The sequence below is a fragment of the Stegodyphus dumicola genome, chromosome X2, assembly GCF_044657685.1.
Source record: "Stegodyphus dumicola isolate Sdum_Otavi_A_Nest chromosome X2, ASM4465768v1".
Lineage (NCBI taxonomy): Eukaryota > Metazoa > Arthropoda > Arachnida > Araneae > Eresidae > Stegodyphus > Stegodyphus dumicola.
The window spans coordinates 55654246-55673359 of NC_140781.1; the positions used below are offsets into that span (position 1 = coordinate 55654246).

At 35.4% G+C, this 19114-nt stretch overlaps 1 protein-coding gene and 1 long non-coding RNA gene across 3 annotated transcripts in view; one reads left to right on the plus strand and one right to left on the minus strand.

Annotated features, from left to right (window-relative positions):
* Window positions 1-19114, plus strand: part of LOC118182338 (uncharacterized) — a 315423-nt gene that overhangs the window by 87888 nt on the left and 208421 nt on the right. Inside the window, exon 3 of one of the 2 annotated variants that reach the window (XR_015039273.1) lies at window positions 3736-3966. The exons of the other annotated variant lie outside the window; for it this stretch is intronic. This is a non-coding gene — a long non-coding RNA (uncharacterized LOC118182338). Of the gene's footprint in view, window positions 1-3735; window positions 3967-19114 lie in introns of those variants that run through there. 2 annotated transcript variants of the gene reach the window in all.
* LOC118182337 (MFS-type transporter SLC18B1-like) overlaps window positions 1-19114 on the minus strand; it is a 135716-nt gene that overhangs the window by 69635 nt on the left and 46967 nt on the right. Inside the window, exons 9-10 of the mRNA XM_035351672.2 lie at window positions 8129-8268; window positions 3725-3823 (exon numbers count right to left, since the gene is read on the minus strand). Of these exons, the coding sequence (XP_035207563.1) occupies window positions 3725-3823; window positions 8129-8268 (239 nt within the window). The remainder of the gene's footprint in view (window positions 1-3724; window positions 3824-8128; window positions 8269-19114) is intronic.

Genomic DNA, 19114 nt, shown 5'->3' on the forward strand with positions numbered 1-19114 from the left:
TAACACATGGGGAAAACCACGAAAACGCCCATGCAGCCAGCCCGTTCGCGGGATTCGAACCTCGGACCGAACTACCAGTGTTCAGCGACTTTACCGCTCGGCCGCTGGTGGGCCATTTTCTTTTTTGGAAAACATTACATATACATATATGTGTGTGTTTCAGCATGTATTTCTGAATGTTAAAATAAAAGGAATAATCTGTATTGTATATTATGAAGTTACATCTAAAATAATGAACTCAGATTTTGTATTCATTTTATATGAGTGAAAAATTTATGTATAAATCAAATAATAAAGAAATGGAATGCGTTTATATTGTGTTGTTCCCAGATAACATATTTTTATCTTAAAATTATCTGATATAAACAATTATATGTAAATAATAAGAAAACTTCTCTGAGAAGCATAACTTTCTGTTGAATATCAATCTTTTGACTAAACCTGAAATATAAATTTTTGAAGCTTTCGAATTTCCGGGTAATGTTTTTTATATGAGAGAGCAAAAACATAGTTTTTTGTATTGCTTGGAAATAAGTGAAAATATTTAGTTATGATTTAATTTTGAATGCCAGTCACACTGCGGTTAAAAATTTGGTATAATATTCATTTTAACCGCTGTAGAACTATTTGATTTTGCAGTGTTTAATGCTATTAAATTGCACATAATGTTATGTAACAAAAATATAGTATTGTAAAAAATGTTACTGATTAGGAAGCAAAAATTAATATTATTTAAGAAACTCCCCTCAGATGCAACCCCATCGTCTAACTGTAAAAGATTAGTACTCAGTTCTTCAGTATTTTTTGTTAATAAAGAAAAATATATTTGTTTCTCCTGTGCTACTGGGAAAAAAAAAAGCACGCCGACACAAGATCATCTTGGCTGAACGCCCCTGACTGTGACCGTCATCAAACGTTAGCTTCGTCATTCTCCCATGAAGATGGCCTTGGATCAGGCCAGATACATCGTTTTTTCCTTTCAAAATCATGTTTTTTCGGTCTCGAGAAGTTAGAGTGCCTTTTCTTTCTTTCATTTTCTGATTCTCCGTAGCAGTTCAATGTCATAAGCACTTAAGGTCAGATCTCTTTAGGGATTACTTTGTGAGACAATAGGAAAGAACTCGTATGTTGTAGTGACTGAATGCTTGTACACAAAAGAGTATCCGAGTATATTTACAAATCTATCCGGTTCAACATGCAAAATTTAAGATATTAAAGAATGAAAGAAAGCATTGATCAAAGAACTCGAAAATAAAACTCTAGTGACACAAGAGCGTCATTTGACAAATATCCTGGAAAAATTTAGTCATTGGTGGAACACATAATTACAGGCGTCAACAAAAATTCCTCTTATAAGTTAGTAGGGTCGAAATGCTATTCCGAATATTAGTACAAGTTTGCCGAATCGTTACCATTTCGCCCGTGAGTATCGTTACTATTTCGCCCCATAATATAATTTTTATTCTTATAATTACCGGTTTCATACAGTGTATATTGAATCACCTTTGCTGCTTACTGCCGTTTGCATCAAGAATTTTTAAGATTCTCTGAATTGACATAGGTATTAAGAGACAAATTAAAAAAAAACAAATATTGTATTAGCGTAAATGTGTCTATTAGATATAAATACTGGTAACGTAAGATCACTTTCACAGCTGTGAGAAAATTCGCTTAAAATATAAATAAATAAAAACGTCCAATATTTTTATTTCCACTTAACGTTTCCCAATGGATTTAATCATGGAAATCTTTTGCATTATTTCGTTCAATGTAACAGAGTTCCTCTGGTTTAACGTAGCGGGTTAAAAATAATATTAAGGTCAAATGTCTTTAAATTGAAACTGCACGCCACAGGGGGAGGCAAATGTTTGTTTTGCTATGTTTTCTTTCATATCATATTATATTGCATTTTCCAGGAGTCAAAAGTTATGGAGAATTTAAATATCAGTTCTTTAACATCTATATATTACACTAAAATATACTCTATATAAACACATCTATATAAACATCTATATAAACAACAAATAGTTTTTGTACTTTGTCATTAACATTACCTGCCATACGTCAGCCTGAACTCTTCGTTGTTGTACGGATCATTTGACATTTTCCTCTCCTTATTTGACAATATTTTTCAGCGGAAGGTTAAAGTGACATTTTTATTTTATACGTTTATTTATTTGTAAATGTGAGGGAAGACTATTTTTTCCAGCAGAACTTTCTCTTTTTCTGTGATGACATTTTTTCATATGTTTATTTCAGATGCTGGTCCTGGGATCGACCAGATTTCATGTTGAAGAATAATTTCAAATCGCTGTTTAGAGAAACGAACGAACATCTTTCTTTGTCATTATCAATTCATTGATTTCTAATTATTACTCTCTTCCCCTCTCCTTGAAGCTCTTGCGGAAAACTGTCTTCTGAATGACCATTGTTTTTTTATTTGTATACTTAAGAAACAGATGTAAATTGAGTTCTCGTTTGTTAATTTTTGCACGAATTCCTTCTTTAAGTCTAATATCAAATTTATCTTCTAGGAGGATAATTTCTTACAATCTTAGCGATGAAAATAATAATAATAATTATCGATAAGAACTAACAGAAGCAAATTTCTTGCCAAATAGTATTTAAACCATAGAGCAATTAGATCACTTCTTTATTTTCTTATCCTGCTAACAAATATCTCCCGTCACATATCTAAAGTAAATAATCCTTGCTCCCTGGCCTTCCTGTACTTTTCCGTGTTAAATTATCGACCTATACATTGTTCTCATTAAGTTGCAATCAAACATTTCGGGTATTGGTTATTGGTTGATAGCATAAAACTGACTGACTCCAGTAAACCGACTGAAGGGTATAGTTGAAATTCACTTGAAATTTACAGTTTCATATCTTTCATTCCATTTGAAAGTTTTATAAGAGTTAGTAAATGAGCTGGGAGATACTGAACCAAAAAAGAAACTATCCATTTAACTAAAAAGGAATCTTTATGCTTTTAAAAAAATCATTGTTGCAATTAATAAATAGTTGTATTGATAACCAGTAATACTATTGATGCAATTATTTTAAATAATAGTTTATTACTGTATTTAATATTCATTTATTATATTAATAATTAACGAAATAATAATATTAATATATTTGAGGAACAATTTTTACTGTTTATATTTCACAGTAAAAGTTATCCCTCAGATAGTTTTATGCAAGGAATCAGAATAATTTTAAACGTATTTGGAATAATGAAAATACATATGTAATTTTAAAAAACGTGTGAACTCTTTTGTTGAACATAAAAACATCCCGCATTAAGTAATTAGCAAACAAATCCCCTTTAAGTGAAACTATCAGAGTGGTATTCAGAAGGTGATTAATGAAGTAGCGGTACGAAAGCATAACATAGATCACCCTGAAAAATGCTGATTACGAATATTTTTACTTCGTTCAGCGATAACCTGTTATTTTCGAACTACTAAATATTTCTTAGGTTATAAAAACCAAATGTCCTGTTTTACAATACTTTGAGCATTTCAAACTTACATTAAAAATACTTCTAGACTTACTTATAGCATATCGTAGTTTTCAATATAAGGAGTTAAACATATGTCAAAGACTAGAAATGCTTTAAAAACTTCATATATCTTTTCATTTATATTTGATTTTTCCTTGATTACAAATATTAGGCTTATTCAGTTAACTTTTTATTGTATAGATTACTCTTACTACTTACCCCCTTTTTAGACAACCACAACCAACCTGGAGCAGTGAGGCCATACGCAAATGGAGAGATGGAAAACATCAAGCCAATAAATATACTATCCAAATGGAACTAAGAACAAAGAGATATAGAAAGTGTTTTACTCCAATATTTAATTAATAATAATGTTTTACTAAGCAATTTCTGTAATAAAACTGTTGCTTAGAAGTGATTTATCACTTAAACAATTTATGTAATAAATATTTATTGCTTTATTGGTATTCATGTAAGATGCTAAAGCCAAAAATAATAGTTAATAATAAGAATAATAACTATAAGAAAAAGAAGAAAGTGAATAGCTTACAGTTAGCATAAGTTTGTTCAGATTCTTTTAAATATAAGCAAAAATCTGAAACAGTTTGTAGCTTTCCAAACGTTTTTTGATGAGCACGTAATATAGAGAGCAGATTTGTTTATAATATGAGAACATTTTATAAGATGTACGAAGAAATATATCCATTAAAATATCTCCAGATAATAAATGCCATATGATGATAATTAATATAATGGAGACAAAAATATCTTTTATAATATGGAGAAAAATATTTCTCTTAATCTATTAAAAATAGTTGGCTAATTCAAGGGAGAAATTGTAAGGACTATCTGTCTAAGAGAAGAAATCCTTGGAGCACTTTTTCAAAGAGAAGGTAATTTGTATTTATGCTAGTATTGAGGAAAACAACAAAGTTCCATGGAGCACTTTCCTTCTGTCTCAAGGAAATTTTATTTTCTTAAAAATTTTTCTGTGCCAGATTTCTTGATCGATGTTGGCTACCATTGTTGCCAGAAGCAACCTCCCTTATTTTTACAGTGTTACATTAATAATGAAATTTACTTAATTCCGATACTTGTTACTGAAATTCTGAAGGTAACAGTTAAGATCTAGTTCTCTTCGTTATCATAAAGTAAAATGATCTTACTAGGAAACCTGACGACTTCTTGCACAGGTATGAATAATACCAGCACAGAAGAAAAGTAAAACAAATCTTATATTATTCGACAAACTCTTCACACAAATGCACATACTTTGTGCTTACAATAACACCGACGATTTGCGGTGGAACTTAAGAATAATTTAACAATAAATTCAAAGATAAGTATAGGAGCTGAACTAACAATTTAGTTTAAGGCTAACTAGGCTGACTCAACAGCCTACTCGGCGATATACTAATTAAATGTTCAAAAACGCGTATCAGTAACTCAGGGTAACAAGAGTAAGGACAGAATAGTAACATGCGCAGGCTAGCGAAATCACGCTCTAAACTTCTAGATTCGTCTGTTTTTATATTTTCTTCACTTGACTTTAAATTTGCATCCTGGCGAGGAAATGCGAAGGGAAACTGACAGGTTCAGGAAAGATACCAAGCTTAAAATAATTTGTTATGCAAACTAAGGGAAATTCTTCAACAGTAGAAGTTGCAATAGGCCACTAAGAGTACTGAAAGTCTAAAGCCTAGGTTTTATCAGTGTCACCAACAGGATACTGGACAAAAGCGTAAAAGAACTTGAACCGCTTAATTTTTGTCCAATTAATGAATGATAGCTGAGGCTCGAAGATATTATAAATGTTCCAAAATATTTTCAACAAATAAAATTTTATCATACCTATTAACCTTACTTCCTGTTTAAGAAATAATACTGATCAGTGAGGGAAAGACTAAAGTACGTCTTCTATATTTGCCATTGTCTTATGCTTAGATTTATTAGAATTTCGAGTACAGTTATGTGCAAATTAAAGTGAACAAAAGATAATTTTGACGTAAGTTGATTTCCTGAATTTGGCAGACCTAATTTGCAGCTGATATTTCACTGCGATTACCCTCAGATGTTTACTGTTTTGCATTGTATTACTTTTAGGTGATTCAGTGTTGCTCTTTTAAAGTACCTGCTTTTGTTTGTTTTGGCTTTAAGGTTGAATTATATGTTGAAAAATCTGTATTGCAAGTTTTAAATTATGAACCTCCCTCTAAAAAAAAAAAAAGAAGTAAGATAGTGAACACTCTTCTTTGACACAGACGGATATTGCTAAAGTGTGTAATGTAACTTGAATGTTGTTAACAAAATTATTAGACGGTTTAATGAGATAAGTAGTTTATTACCCTAGCGGAGTAGAAAGTGTGAGAGAAAGCGAAAAAGTAATGCCAGGGATGACTCTGTTTTACTAAGGAAATCTATACAAAATCCTAGGTTGACAAGTTTTGGCCTCCAATACATTTAGCAGACTCAAGTATTCATGTTCACGACTTCACTGTTCGTCGTAGACTACTAGAAGCTGGTCTTAAGGATGTCCATCCTTATAAAAAACGACTAACTAAGCCAATGACTTAAAAAAAAAAAAAAAAAAAAAAGACTACCACGGGCAAGAAAATATGAAAAATGGAGTGAAAAACATTGGGAAAACGTTTTTATTTTCAGATGACACCCATTTCATTGTGCAAGGTCATTAGCATGTATTTCTAATTACAAAATTTCTTAAAGTAAAATGTGTTATTTTAGGAAAACAGTCTCTACAATATGGGTGGTGAGTAACGTGTAAAAGAGAATCTAATATTTTATATATCAGTGAATAAATGTTCATTATTCATCTGTATATAGTTAAAAGCACAATATTGGTTATTTTTACTTAAAAATTTATTAAGATAAGGTTAATGAACATTTTCACACGCATGGAAACACACACAGACAACTGTAAAAATAATAGTAATAACATGAAAATGAATAAAAATGAATGAAATAAAAATAAAGAAAATAAAGGGTTCATTTGCGAATACAATGATAAATGTTGTTTGGCCTAATTCGGAGTTATTAATTGCCAGAGCCAACTGTTTTATTTCAGCTGCTCCATAAATTTGTTCTTAAGTCTTGAAATTAAGTCGGTAGCAAGCATAAAAAAAAACGAAGCAAGTATATTCGTTATCGAAATCTTCATGAAGTTTGCTTGTGAAGGTATGAAATTTCTTGTTTTTAACCGATGGAACGCTGAAATATTTGTTCTGAAGGATTATATTTATTTATTTATTTATTTATTTCAAAAGATTTGCCCCACGCAGAGTATTAAAACTTTTAACAAAATTTCGTATCTCTAAAAATTTTTGTCTGTAGAAGTATACCTTTAAGGAAATACAGCCATAGCTATCTTTTTTGAACACTCTTTGTGCATAATAACAAAACGAACGCTGCGAATAGTAAATATTAAAGGTACTAAAATAAAACAACAACAAGAATCAGGGTAACTTGCGTAAGTTTGTAATACTGTAGTATCGAAGGTTAAATAGAACCTTCCTCTTTAGCTACAAGAATAAAATGGCACTTTCTGCAGCTGAAAAAGGAACTATTGAACCTTCAAAACTTCAGATTTACATAAGTACTTCAGATTCAGATTACACAGGTATTTACTTCTTCAAATCAGAATTACTTCAGATTCACTTCTTCAGGTCAAAATTACTTCAAATTTACACACATTACGCTGATTCTTGCTACTGCATATTAATATCTGTAACCCTTATGATAGAGAAGTCGAACACTCCTTAGAACACCTACGAGGTTGTTGAGTGGAGTCCTAGATCTGGGCCTTGTTGGCATAAGCGGCAATCAGACCTTGGCTCATTCAGTAAATTTTTAATCTACTTAAACCATTTAAGATAACGAATCTTTTTCAGAATGACCTGAAGAAGTGAATTCTTCAGATTCACTTCTTCAGGTCAAAATTACTTCAGATTTACACACATTACGCTGATTCTTGCTACTGCATATTAATATCTGTAACCCTTATGATAGAGAAGTCGAACACTCCTTAGAACACCTACGAGGTTGTTGAGTGGAGTCCTAGATCTGGGCTTTGTTGGCATAAGTAGCAATCAGACCTTGGCTCATTCAGTAAATTTTTAACCTACTTAAACCATTGAAGATAACGATTCTTTTAATTATTTTCCCTTTACCTTCTTTGGAACCGTTATCTTCTTTGGAAAATAATTCAACACAGGTTACTGCACTACTCATTATCTGATAATTAAGAAATGTTCCCTTGTTTATGACCGTCCTAAGTATAATCATTTTACTACTATAATCATTTTATCGTCTTAAGTATAATCATAAATCATGCGACTAAGTATAATCATTTTTACGGCAGAAGACGCGTCAAACAGAGAAAGGTCAAAAACAATAATATAATTTGGAGAAAATTATAAAAGCGAAGAAGAGTTGGTGACAGAACATTATAGAGTATTTCCATCACTTCAATTTCAGTATTTAAGTATTCAATCTGCCCACCTCACGAAACGGGGTACCAGTTCGAGCACTTATTTGGTTAGACATTTATCTTGCTGTTATACATTTATCTAATAGTAAATGACATTTTTGCAAGAACAGTAGACATACCTGCTTTAGGAGGGATGCCAGAGTCACAGACAAAAAACCAATATAGTAAAAAGTCGCGAAGATGATAAAGAAATATAAAAGCAGTCTTAAATTTTTGATCCACGAAAAAAGGTGCATTTCTTTGTAAGACAGTCTTCGTACTGAAAAAAAGAAAGTAAATAACATAATTTTAATTTTACTTATAATTTAAACACTATGCTAAAAAGCTTCAGTGTGGCTAATGAAACGCCATAATAAAATCAGCGAAAGTAAAGAAATAGGATATATGAAAAATATGTCTATAAATGGAAACATTTTTTTAAATGTAGAATATGAATTTCACTTTCAACTGCATAGAAGAATAAGCGATAATTGCTATTATCCCTTCGTACCATTTTGTGTGTTTTCAGTAGATAAGAAATTTATCAGGCTTCTTTTAAGCTGTCATGAAAATAAAAGGAACATGCAGCGCCATCTATGTGTCAAAAATGGAACAAGGGACCCAAACATATCGAGAATTAGTACCTTTTCAGGCAAAGGATTAGACTAAAACTTCGGATAGTTCAAACAAAAATTTAAAGCCGGAAAGAAAAAATAATTTAAGAAGAAATATTAATTTTTTACTAATTTGAATTGCCATATTTAATCGCGTATTTTTTACACGGCAAAATAAACGTTGTAAGCATCGTTTTTGAGAACAGTATTAAATGGAAGAAACTAACAGATTGAAACGCGCGTATGAATAGGCTTTTATATTTTAAGGAAATTAATTACAATTAGTGCTTTCAATGCTACTCATTTTACTACATATTATATTTTGCTAGTCATCCATATCTTACAAGTCGCTACAATAAAACAAAAATTTCTAACTGAAATAAGACCAGGGGCGTAGCTAGAGTTTCCAGCGGACAACTGAAGAATTTGCGCGCCTTTCTGTGTACCAAAAATGGAAAACATTTCATTAAAAAATTTACTAGTATCAGTTTGGCGCCCCTTGGATGCTGCGCCCGGGGACAGATGTTCCCTCTTGCCCCACTTTAGCTACGCCAATGAATAAGACAAAAGTTTTAAATCACGTATAAGAAAAGCTAAAGTAGGGGACCATAGGGAAAAGAAAAGTGATTAACTTTTTTTACGTTGGGTGACTGGGATTGAGAGATTTTAATTTTAATGTAATCTATTTACTACTTTTTTTTAAATCCATTTATTTTCCTCACAAACTGTTCGAGTATACCGCTTACTTTTCGAGATTTTGTCTAGTCTAGGTCCACTTTGTTATCCATATCCCTCTATTACGTAGCATGATTTTCAGACCTTCCTGCAAACAAGCAGTGGTCTTAAATATTTTTATAATAGTTAATCAATTTCTCAAAGGAAACTTTTTCGTTTGTGGAATTCAAACATTGTAAAATGTGGCTCCAAGCGGCGAAAGATATTGATCATTCTGTTCGAAAACATGATGTTTTTAAAAGTAGAAGTAGTTGATAAAAAGTTTCTTGTAGCCCATTTACGCGAAAAAGTTACAACTGAATACGTAATAAAAAGAAAAACTTGTCCGCTAACCGGTCAAACCTCCACGGGGCATGCCTCCCTTTCAGTGTAGTGCGTAAGGACGAAGCACGTAATAAATAATAAATAAATAAATAAATAAAAAACAAGACTCCACCCAATGGCGCAGCTACATCTTTTACTACCCGGGGCGGTCCGTAAGTTTGTCGCTTGGGCCAGTCTGTGAATTTGCCGCCCCTACTGATATACAAACAATGGAGAGATAAATTAGTTTTTATTTTGTATGTTATTTACGAATGAAGTTAAGGAAAAATAAAGGACGAAGTTACATGCACGAAATTAAGGAAAAGTAAAGGAGGTACTGAAATAGTGAAAACTTCGGATGTCATATTTTCAAAAGAAATATCGATTTTGACCTTTACCGAATCCATATAGACTTTTTTTTTTTTTTTTTGCTTCATGTCTGTACGTACGGACAGAATAAAGGTCTCTTTTTTTTTCAAAATGGATTTAAATTGGATTCAAAGGGATTTCCCCCCTTGGCGTTTGTACGTACAAATCTTGCTTAACTCAAAAATGGTTATCCACAGAACATTGAAATTTTATATATTAGACAGCTATAGCATATATTCCCAAAGGAATAACCCTTTATTTGGTATATAGAAACCATTTCGCGGCTTAAAAGTCCTTACCCGGTCCTTATTTTCGCAATCGTTAGTCGTAGTTATATACTTCTAATTACATAAGTGTTTGTAAGGATTATGTTAAATTTATTAACAGTTAAAGTTTTAAGTTAAGGTTCCTTTTCTGTCGATTCTTAACTTCAACTTACTACTTCCGGTGAGAGCGTAGTTTTAGAATCACGCCTGAATACATAATGAGGAGGAGTGGTATTTAAACCGCGAAGTTCTTCGGTCTTAGCGAGAGAGTTACCAGGTATTCTGTTTGCATGTGTCCGCCTTTTTAGGCTTCTCTCTCGTAAGCTATTATTACGCTCGGCCGTACTTAGGCCCTTGGTAGCTTCGCAGTCAGTTAGCATTAAGGGGCCAACTCGCTTAGAATCTTGATAGCTTTGGCTATATCTCTTTTTAGTTGAGATTAGTTTTAGTTTACTTCTTAGCCTCTTAAGTTCAAGCCGAAGTGTCGGCTTTTATTGCACACTCCAAGATGGAGTTCTGTTAAATCTTATCTGAATAATAAAGGGTTATTTACCCTTCCATCTTGTTGTTTCTTGTTGCACGAACTCAAGCGAATATTCTCTTATCAGTTCTTAAGATTCTTCACGTTCAACTGTAACTTAGCATTTACAAAGTGAGGCAATCTACATGTTTTAAATGACGAAAATATTCATTTTTGGCAATGTCAAATTAAAAACAAAAATAATTTTCGACAAATAATAAAATGAGCTTTAACGTGATCTGCCGGTTCCTATACTAGATAAAGTTTTATACTCGTTATGAAAAAAATTTAAATTCAGCAATTTTGACTCCAGTGCTAACCCAAACTCACCGAGAGATTTAAAGTTTGCAGTTTTTGGTGTCATTTTCAACTTGCTTTGAGGAATCGGTTAACTAAGAATAAATCGAGGAAATAAGTTTAAATGAAGTGCAGCAAAATGAGCGTATAGTTTAATAGGACAGCAAGGGAGTCATGTGGTGTCCACATCAGATTTTGTTTCCACAAAACCATCAATGACATTGCACAGGTCTACCCAGTTGCTGTTACGTAGACAGTGTAGAAAAATTTCTTAAATGCAAAATAAAAATTTGCATTTCCTAAATACCTCTTTAATGATTTGTATTTAGAAACTCTTCTGACAACAGCAACCACTTGCAACAATTCTGAGGAAAGTTCCCAAGCATATTACAATATTTGAAGCTTTATTCTGGAAATTGTTTAACTTCGTTATGCAGATTTTTCAAGGATCGCCTTTTTTTCGATCCTGGCTCGTTTTCTTTAGCAATAACGGAAGAAATGTACTTCTCTCTTAAGAAAGAATTTTTCCTTAGGAGAAGGAAGAAAAGGAGAGAAGGGTAAGGAATAATTCTTCCTTAAGAAAAAGAAGAGAAGGATAAGGAAGAATTCTTCTTTAAGAGAAGGAGAGAAGGATAATAAAGAATATTTCCTTAAGACGAGGACAGAAGGATAAAGAAGAATTCTTCCTTACTAATGTCACCGTGATCATAATTTAGTTCATATTCGTAATTTTCACTTAAAAGTTCCGAATGAGTAAAAAAAAGCATAACAAGAGCATGCAACTATTCAAATCTCTTCATCATTTCTTTTAATAGCTACGTCACTGACACCACCTTAGAATCATCAGGTAAAGAAAAAATTTCTAAAAGCTCGAATTGTAGGCGAACAAGGATGAAGAACAACGCAGGAAGCTTTGCAAGAAGATTTATTGCTGTGGACAAAGGGGAACGATTTACAAGTCTGCCAATAAGTCAACTAAAGCAAATTAACTTGCAAATCCTATAGATGCTTCCCCAGCAAATTTCTTTTAGAGTTGAGTTTACAGATTGTGTTTGATAACTCGAATAAATTTTCTAGCCTATATGAAATGGAACTGACAGAAATACGCTGTATGCAGAATTTTAATTGTTGAACACAGTAGAATTATTTTTATGGATGCAAATACGTTTAAGGAGCGTAGTTCACTTACGGTTTTATAAATGATTTTGACAGAAATAAAACGTCCAGATACGTTGAAATAAATTATCCAATGCTGCTGTTTAATAGATAATTTGGTTTTTATGTTTTTTTCGGAGCAGAAAATTCATTTTTCTTTAAGCAAAATTTTAAGCCACATTTAGTTTGACTGTAACATAGGAAACGCCGGTAGGGAACGCAAAAGTCTCCCCAAATTTATGTCTGGAAGAGGGACTTGAAGCATTAATGTTCGAATTTAATTAATAGGAGGAAAAACGTTTTTCTGAAAACGATCAGTTTTATAACTATTGATGAAAAAGAAAGAAATAGTAATCGAATTCTTATGACTGTCTGGGATGGAAATGCTTTTCTTATAAAAAAAAAAAAAAAAAAAAAAATTAAGAGCAATTTTCGAGCAATTTTTTCCCCTCCATGAATGGAATTCCTAGACTTTTCTTTGAAGACCTGTTCAGATATGAATTCTTGAGGAGTTTATACCATTACCTTGTATAGATTATTAAACATTTTATTTCGTAGCAGGAAACGTGAAAAATGTGCACTGCCCTGCCGGAATAAAGCCATGGGCTTTTATACATTTTCAATTACATCACGAAGGCACGGGGAAAGAAGGAAGAAAATGCCTTGTACTCCTTTCCATAGGTTTCCTATGCAGTTATCCAACTAAGTATGCTTTCAAATTTCATATAAAGGAATACTAATTTTATATTCGGTGTGGTGGTGGGGGAAGAAATCAACTATTGCACAAAGTTACTGGACTGAGGATCATGTTTTCCTCTGCAACAAATTCAGTCTTCCTTAAAAAACTGGATTTTCTTCAAGCCTTTTTTATGAATAGAAATCATTGCTATCGAAGGGTATTCCGAATATATTCCTGTCGAAGATTTAATTTTATATACAGCTCCTATTTCCTTTCTGCTTGAAAGCTGACCGCTTTATTATTATTATATCTTTATAATAATCGCTTATCATTATCTTTATAATAACCGCTTTATCATTATTATGGGGTGGAGGAGAGTACTTCATTTTTCATTCATAGAAAGCGTTATGTTTTTCATATCGTTTTTACTACAGAAAGCATTACTGCATGAAAACTTCTAGAAATATCACTTTCCTTTATATTTTGGTCTATCATCTTCTAAGTGGATAACCCCACTAAACATTGTTGTTAACCAGGCTTTAAATTCCAGAGAACGGGCTGGCTGCATGCGAGTTTTCTTCACTTGTAACAGGAAAACGAATTAGTTTCCTTTAACACGTCCTCCGAAACGACATCTCTTCTGTTAGGCAAATAGCCTAGAGTAGTTTGCCATAATTAAAAAAAAAAAAAAATAGATCATTGCTTTCTTTCTAGTGTTGTGGAATCTATCTTTTTCTAATGGAATCTAAATTTCTTTCTAGTGTTGTGTTTCTTTCTAGTGAAGTGTAATCCTTCGATAGCAATGATTCGATAGCAATGATTTCCGGTTTTGACATTTAGTAGCAACTTAAAAAGACAGCTTGAAAGTTTTCTTGTTCAATTTAATTCTTTAATTCTTCTTGTTATTTATTATTGTTGCGTGCGTACGGGTTCGTTATGAAATGAATGCACAAGTCCGATGAAAAATGAACAAAAATTTATTATTATCACAACAAAAAAATGCTTAAATTTTCTCAAATTATCATGCAGTATTACAATATCTCACAGTAGTTATCTTTTAACTACTCAAATGTCCAATAGAACGTAATTCAAAACAGCTAAAGAACGCTAATCCGCGAATTCGCTACAATCAACAAGAGCAATTTTCTAAACAACAACAAACTAAGCAACTACTACAAACTGAGATGTTTTCCTCCTTTTATAAGATTTTAAAATCACGCGCTAGAATTTTCCAGTACTTTCTCGAAATCAAAAAGAGATATTTATTTATTTAATGCACGCGCTCTTGTATTTTCAATTTTCCGGCTTAGCTTTCTTTTAATATTCGTCACTCGCTGCACTGCGCGAGAAACAAAACCATTTAATTTATAATTGAACTAACATTAGCTTTTTAAATACCAAATTCGTAATACTGCCCCCTTCCCAAGGACTGCACGTCCCGGGCAGTACAATCCCTGGACAGGAAGCTAAACTTACAACTGTGGCATAAATGCATTAATAAGCATTACATTACAATAATAAACAACATGAACAATAAATGCAATACATAAAACAAATCAAATGCTATCAAATACAAATCAAATACTAAATGCAAATCAAATACTAAATACAAATCAAATCAAAGACACATTTAAAAACAAAATGGACCATGGTCTGATACTATTTACAATTATTTACATTACGCACTATGGCCATAGTAATGAGCTAACCTGTCGTAATGAACGACTTTAGGTTTAGAGTTCGAAGACTTACGAATCCGAACCACGACGTCATTCAGCCTGTTTAGGACTGTGTACGGCCCATCCCAAGGTGACTGTAATTTCGGACAAAGTCCTTTCCGTCGAGTCGGATTCCACAACCACACCTTGTCTCCTTCGTGGAATTGATGTTCAGTAGCTCTTGTGTCGTATCGGGTCTTCATCTTCTCCGTCGCCAAGTTGACTCGCTCTCGTGCAAAATTGTGCATCACTTCAAATCGGGCCTGAAGATCTTGAATATATTCCTCAGACGATGAAGGAGCATCCGGAGGGCGGCCAAACAATAGATCACAAGGCAGACGAAGGTCACGACCGAAGAGCATCTGTGATGGAGAATAGCCGGTAGTCTCGTGGACAGCACTGCGGTAAGCCAGTAAAAAGAGTGGTAATTTCTTGTCCCATTCCTGTTGCTTTCTGGAAACCACTAATGAGAGGTTATTAAGGATGGTTCGATTGAACCTCTCTACCATGCCGTCCGACTGGGGATGCAATGGCGTCGTTTGAGTTTTGTCAATGCCAAGTAGTTTGCATAGTTCTTTGATTACTGCCGAGGCAAAATTCCTTCCCTGATCGGAATGTAACTGAAGAGGCACTCCGAACCTGGAAATCCAGTGCTGTATCATTACCTCAGCTACTGTGACTGCCTCTTGATCAGGAATAGGATAAGCTTCAGGCCACTTGGTGAAGTAATCAATGACAACGAGTATGTATTTGTTGCCATCAGCAGTTCGTGGCAGAGGTCCCAGGATGTCAAAGGCGATACGTTCAAAAGGCGCACTTACGTTGTAACGTTGCAGTCTGCCTCGGCTGCGTTTCCTCGGTCCTTTCCGACCTGCACAGGCATCGCAAGATCGGCACCACTTTTGCACGTCATTCTTTGCATTATTCCAGTAAAAGCGCTCACGAACTCTCTGTAAGGTCTTCATAATTCCAAAGTGACCTCCTGTAGGGCTGTTATGTAGTTCTTTGAGGACATCAGGAATCCGGGATCTTGGAAGTATCAGTTGCCATCGGAACGTCTTCCCATCATCCGACTCGAATTTCCGGTATAAGACGCTGTTTCGAATGTGAAGTAAATCCCAGAGTGCCCAGTATTGTTTTGTTGTAGGACTACAGATAGAAATGTCCTGCCATGTAGGTTTTCTGTTTGATGACTCTATTAAATCAAGTATGGGTTTAATGTCGCGGTCTTCCAGTTGGTCTTTCCTGACTTCATCATCACTCCACGGGTCTCGATCAGCCGATGTTGATGTTGTAATTTGTCTTGCGACCGGAGTCAGCAGCTCGTATTTCGCTTCCACCCTGGAACAATATCGGCAGCTTTCTTGGTAAGGTCTTCTAGACAGGGCGTCGGCGTTTCCGTGTGATGATCCCTTACGATGACGGATAGTGATGTCATATTCTTGGAGTCTCTGTATCCACCTGGCTATTTGACCCTCAGGATTTTTGAAATTTAAAAGCCAGGCCAATGAGGCATGGTCCGTGCGGAGGAGGAATTTTCTCCCGTATAGATAGTGATGGAAATGTTCTACAGCTTTGACTATGGCGAGCAACTCTTTCCTTGTGACACAGTAATTCCTCTCCGGTTTAGACAGGCACTTGCTCCAGTAAGCTACTACACGTTCTTGGCCGTCTATTTCTTGGGACAAAACAGCACCGACACTTTCATTGCTCGCGTCGGTGTCGAGAATAAATGGTCTGTCGAGCTGAGGATACGTCAGGATTGGAGCAGATGTTAAAGCTTCCTTTAAGTTGTTAAATGCATCCTCGCATTCCTTTGTCCACAAGAATCTTTGCTTGCTCTCTGTCAGCTTGTGATGTGGTCTTGCGATGGAAGAAAAGTTCTTCACGAATCTCCTATAGTAGGTGCAAAGCCCTAGGAAGCTTCTCAGCTGATGGACATTTTCGGGACGTTTCCAGGATTTAACCGCTGATACCTTTTCAGGATCCGTGCGCACACCTTCTGCAGAGATGACATGTCCCAGGTAAGTCACTTCCTTTCGAAACAATTTGCATTTAGCGGGAGTCAGCTTCAGATTGGCCTCTTTCAGTTTCTGAAGCACCTTTCTAAGATTTTCTAGATGCTCTTCCAAACTCTTTCCGACGATGATGATATCGTCCAGGTATATCAGACAGGCTTCGTAGGAAAGGCCTTTCAAAACAGTCTCCATAAGACGTTCGAATGTGGCCGGCGCATTACACAGTCCAAACGGCATCACATTGAATTGCCAAAGCCCTTGACCCGTAGTAAATGCCGTCTTTTCTCGGTCTTCAGGGTGTATTTCTACCTGCCAATAACCACTCTTTAAATCAAGTGTTGAGAACCACTTGCTTCCAGAAAGAGTGTCTAGAATGTCGTCAATTCTAGGAAGAGGGTAACTGTCTTTCTTCGTAACCTCATTCAACCGGCGATAGTCAACGCAAAAACTTGTTGAGCCGTCTTTCTTTCTGACAAGAACGATGGGAGATGCCCATGGACTTGCTGAAGGCTCGATGACATTGCCTTCTTCCATATCCTTTAAAAGTGTTCGTACCTCTTCCTGTTTAGCAATCGGTAGACGTCTTGGATGTTGCTTGATCGTAGGATGATCGCCGGTATCAATTCTATGTTGTGTCAAACTGGTTCGACCCACGTCAAAAGACGAGCGGGAGAAAACAACTTGAAGATCTTTAATGACGCGATCGGCAGCATTCTTCTCTTCATCGTTTAATTGCGCATTCTGAAGTAACTCTGATGTAATGCTTTCTGAAGACACGGATTCTTGGATGTTACTCTTTCTTTCAACGGTGGTTACTGGAGTACATGCTGCAACCACTTCACCTTTCTTAATAATTCTCACCTTCTCAGTTACATTGGCGACTCTCACCGGGATAACCGTTCTGGATAGGTCGACGAGTGTTGAGGCTACTAGTACTCCTTTTGGGCTATTACAGTTATTTGGATATTCTATGATGCCGTAGCGGAAATTCCTGTTTTCGGCTATGGATCCAGGAAGTAAAATTTCTGTTCTTGCCGGTATTGTGATATTGTCTTGTGCTATGGTTTTATGGACAGATTTAACTTCTTCATCATTAACTCCAAATAACGCTATGTCCTCAGATGTAGAATGCAATTCGTTATTTTTAAAGTCCAAGGAAAAATTGTATTTCCTTAGAAAGTCCAATCCGAGTATGCAAGAATCAGTGATCTCTGCTACATATGCCGTGTGGTGGTAAGCGGCACTTCCAAACGTGATGTTAACATTTGCTTTTCCTTCGATGTCGATCTTCTCACCGGACACAGTTTGGAGGCTAACGCAGGGTGGCGTCCAGATAAGTTTGTTTCCCAGTTGTTGAGCCAAATCTTTTCGGATGATGGTAACGTTGGCTCCTGTATCTATCGTCATATTGCATGGAACTCCATTAATATGTCCTATTATGAAAAGTCCATTACTGCCGCCTCTCACTGCAGAAATCTGAAACGCTTTAAACTGGGGCTTTTCATTATCTGGCAACCTCCGCCCCGCGAGATGGCCACTAATTAGCTTCCCTGCTGTTTGTTAGGAGCGGTCTTAACATCCGTACCCTGGGGTATTCTGCAGTTTCGTCGTATGTGTCCTTCAGCACCGCAGTTCCAGCACTTAACGGTCGGTTTCTTCTCACCAATATTCCGTCTCAAGGAGTTCAGTTGTCTAGTTAAATCGTCTAGACGAGCGGTGACTTGATCCCCTGGCTCCTGCACTTGAGCAGCTCTTACTGGGTGGCGGTCTCGACGAGTGGCTTGCTGGGCTGCCTCAAATTTCATGGCGTACACTAGAGAGCTTTTTAAATCTTTAACATCCGCTATTCGTAGAGCCTTCTGTATTTCGGGATCACGGGTGCCATCGATAAAGTACTGCAGGGACAGGATTTCCCTCGTTTCACTCGGGCACTCCGTAAAGGCGAGGTGGGACAGCCTTTCAACATCCGTGGCGAGTTCCTGGAGTGATTCGGTGGACTTCTGTTGACGGGATTTTAATTGAAGCCTGCTGTAGTCTTTTAAACACTTCTCGCCAAAGCGCAGCTCCAATGCGCCGGATAGAGCTTCCAAGTCAAGTCTTTGGTTTTCTGGAAGTGTCTGCAGGATATCCGCTGCGTCTGCTCTCAGAGAAGCGGCGAGATGACAGGCCTTAGTTTGGGAATCCCATCCATTCGCATCCGAAACGATAGAAAATTGTGTTTTATACACTTGCCAGGATGTCTTCCCATCATATGTGGATAACTTCAGAGATGGACGAGCAGGCATCGATAAGAATTTAAAACCCTCAGAATTGCTTCCTTCTGTCGCTATGCTCTTCTTTAAAGTGTCAACTTCTTTTGCAAGAGCAGCAGAAACCCTTTCCTCAGTTTGTTGTTGGACGGCAGAAACTCTTTTTTCAATTTGTTGCTCTACCGCAGAAACTCTTTCTTGAA